At 45.6% G+C, this 2,500-nt stretch overlaps 1 protein-coding gene across 2 annotated transcripts in view; it reads right to left on the bottom strand.

Moving 5' to 3' along the window:
* The window catches only part of sulf2a (sulfatase 2a), a 60,745-nt gene that overhangs the window by 8,692 nt on the left and 49,553 nt on the right, over nt 1–2,500 (bottom strand). For both annotated transcript variants that reach the window (XM_087801187.1, XM_087801188.1), the window contains exons 8-11: nt 1,956–2,084; nt 1,845–1,901; nt 1,651–1,780; nt 1,393–1,597 (exon numbers count right to left, since the gene is read on the bottom strand). In XM_087801187.1, the coding sequence (XP_087657313.1) occupies nt 1,393–1,597; nt 1,651–1,780; nt 1,845–1,901; nt 1,956–2,084 (521 nt within the window). The remainder of the gene's footprint in view (nt 1–1,392; nt 1,598–1,650; nt 1,781–1,844; nt 1,902–1,955; nt 2,085–2,500) is intronic.

The raw sequence follows: 2,500 nt of genomic DNA, 5'->3' as shown, positions 1-2,500 counted from the left end.
GATCACAGTCCGGATCCCAGTCTGGATCCCAGTCCGGATCCCAGTCCGGATCCCAGTCCGGATCACAGTCTGGATCACAGTCTGGATCACAGTCTGGATCACAGTCCGGATCACAGTCCGGATCACAGTCTGGATCACAGTCTGGATCACAGTCTGGATCAGAGTCTGGATCACAGTCCGGATCCCAGTCCGGATCACAGTCTGGATCACAGTCTGGATCACAGTCTGGATCACAGTCCGGATCACAGTCCGGATCACAGTCCGGATCACAGTCTGGATCACAGTCCGGATCACAGTCCGGATCACAGTCCGGATCCCAGTCTGGATCCCAGTCTGGATCAGAGTCTGGATCAGAGTCTGGATCCCAGTCTGGATCCCAGTCTGGATCCCAGTCTGGATCAGAGTCCGGATCAGAGTCCGGATCACAGTCCAGATGGAGACACGGGTCACGTCGTGAGGGTCCGACATGTGAGATGTTGATCAAGAGTCTCCATCGTCCAGAAACACTCTTTAAAGCAGCAGCAAGTAAGATTCAACATCTGGTTTCTTTCTTCACTTTTGTGGCGACTTTAAAAACATCTGGTCTCACGGACCTCACGTGTTCTTCAGGGTCACTCCAGATGTTTCAGCTTCATTAGGACCATAAACATACTGCCAAGAATTAAACCAATGATCACAGTCGTTCAAATGTTAATTAGTGTTGCTTGAAAGAATCAAAAATGTTATTAAATAAATCAAATATTAGTATTTGATTTATTTAATAACATTTTTGAGTCATATTTTTCTAAAAATGTCTTGAGTTTGACACAAACTTTGTGTCGTCTCAGGGTCATGGTGACCCAGAGGCAACACAAGGGATACCACAAACACACTACGGGTCACTTTGACCCTGAGATAAACACAAGGGTTTAAGTCTAAGTCAATGTTATTTCTGTCAGAATTATATTTGGTAATACTTTTTCGAATTGAACAGACTTTGTATTATCTTCTGTCAGTTTTTATATTTGGGTGTATTTGTTTAATTTAGTAAACTTAATGTTATGTTCTGTCAGAATTATTTTGGGGAACAAATGACATTTTAGCAGACTTTTGTTATCTTCTGTCAGTATTATAGGATGTTTTAAAAAATCAAATCAAATTAATGTATTTTTTTAAATGTTTTTTTTGGTGTCGTCATTATTCAAATGACTGCTCATTAACAATCTAACAATCACGTGAGTGGAATCAAACATGTATTTGACACAAACCTTCAAAAACACAAATAACCATAAAATCAACATTTGTCATGATAACAGCAGTGCTTGAGTTGACCACGCGGGGGCAGCAGAGACTCGCTCCGTGCACCTCATGCTGAGATGAAACCTCGATCACGTGTGTTGATCTTGAACTTACTCTTCTTGGGGAAGACTTTCTTTCGCTTCGGGGTCGGGGGTTTGAAGCCGAGGTCGCTGCAGTCGCAGGGGTCCAGCTCAGAGACGGGCAGCATCTGAGGGGCCGCCGCCATCAGAGCCTGCATCCTGGGGGCGAAGAGCCCGGCGAGACCCTTACACTTGTAGAGACGCAGCTTCCCGTTGGAGTCCTCCACACACTGCCACTTCTGCAGGAGGTCAAGGGTCAGACACCAGCCCTCTGCCGACCTCTGCCACGTACCTGTCCGGGCTGCTGGCACGACGTCTGGTACTCGGCCTTCTGGCACAGGTCCTTGACCCGCTGGTACTTGGGCAGGAAGTTCTCCTCCTGGGCCACTTCCTTCCCGTCGGGCCTCTTGTGCGGAAGCTTCCTGGAGAGTGAAGGTCGAAGGGTCAGTCCAGGACACGACCCACGTGACCTTTGACGAGACTCACCCTCGCTCCACCAGGAACGAGTCCCTCCAGGTCTTGACCTTCTTGTTGATCTGGAACCTGAAGGTCAAGGTTAGTTCTGACAAACACCTGAACCGCGTCATGAAGTCTCACCTGTTGACCGGCTTGTCCGTGTCCAGCAGCTTCAGGATGGACTTGCCGTCCATCTCCGCCGGGACGTCCAGGCCCGCCATGTCCAGGAACGTCGGCGCCAGGTCGATGTTCAGAACCACGTTGGGGTTTCTGGAGAAACGTGTCTTAAAACCACTGATGTGTGACTGTATTTACCCATCATGCATCACAACTACACATCTATTCTCTTCGTGAGGTCGTAGAGGTCGGACACTGATCCGAGCCCAGAGCTGAGGGACACCCTGGACAGCTCTCCAGACCTCTATAGTTGCAAGTCTGTAGATATTTTATCTTAAAAATCTTTTTACATCACAAACTAAACGTGAATCTACTTCGTTTGTTACTTTCTAAGATAATGAATGAAAAATAATCACGTTTTACTTTTCAATTAATCTTTCAAACAAAAATAAAATAAACCATTTATTTAATTAAAAAGAAAAGTTTGCAAAAACAGTAGAATTCATTATAAAAACAATTTTATTTCTGCTCTTGTTCAATTTAAAATCTCGTAAAGTTCTAGTAAAACA

The sequence above is a fragment of the Callionymus lyra genome, chromosome 10 (genome assembly GCF_982586985.1).
Source record: "Callionymus lyra chromosome 10, fCalLyr1.hap1.1, whole genome shotgun sequence".
Classification (NCBI taxonomy): domain Eukaryota; kingdom Metazoa; phylum Chordata; class Actinopteri; order Syngnathiformes; family Callionymidae; genus Callionymus; species Callionymus lyra.
This window is presented reverse-complemented; position numbering and strand designations above follow the sequence as displayed.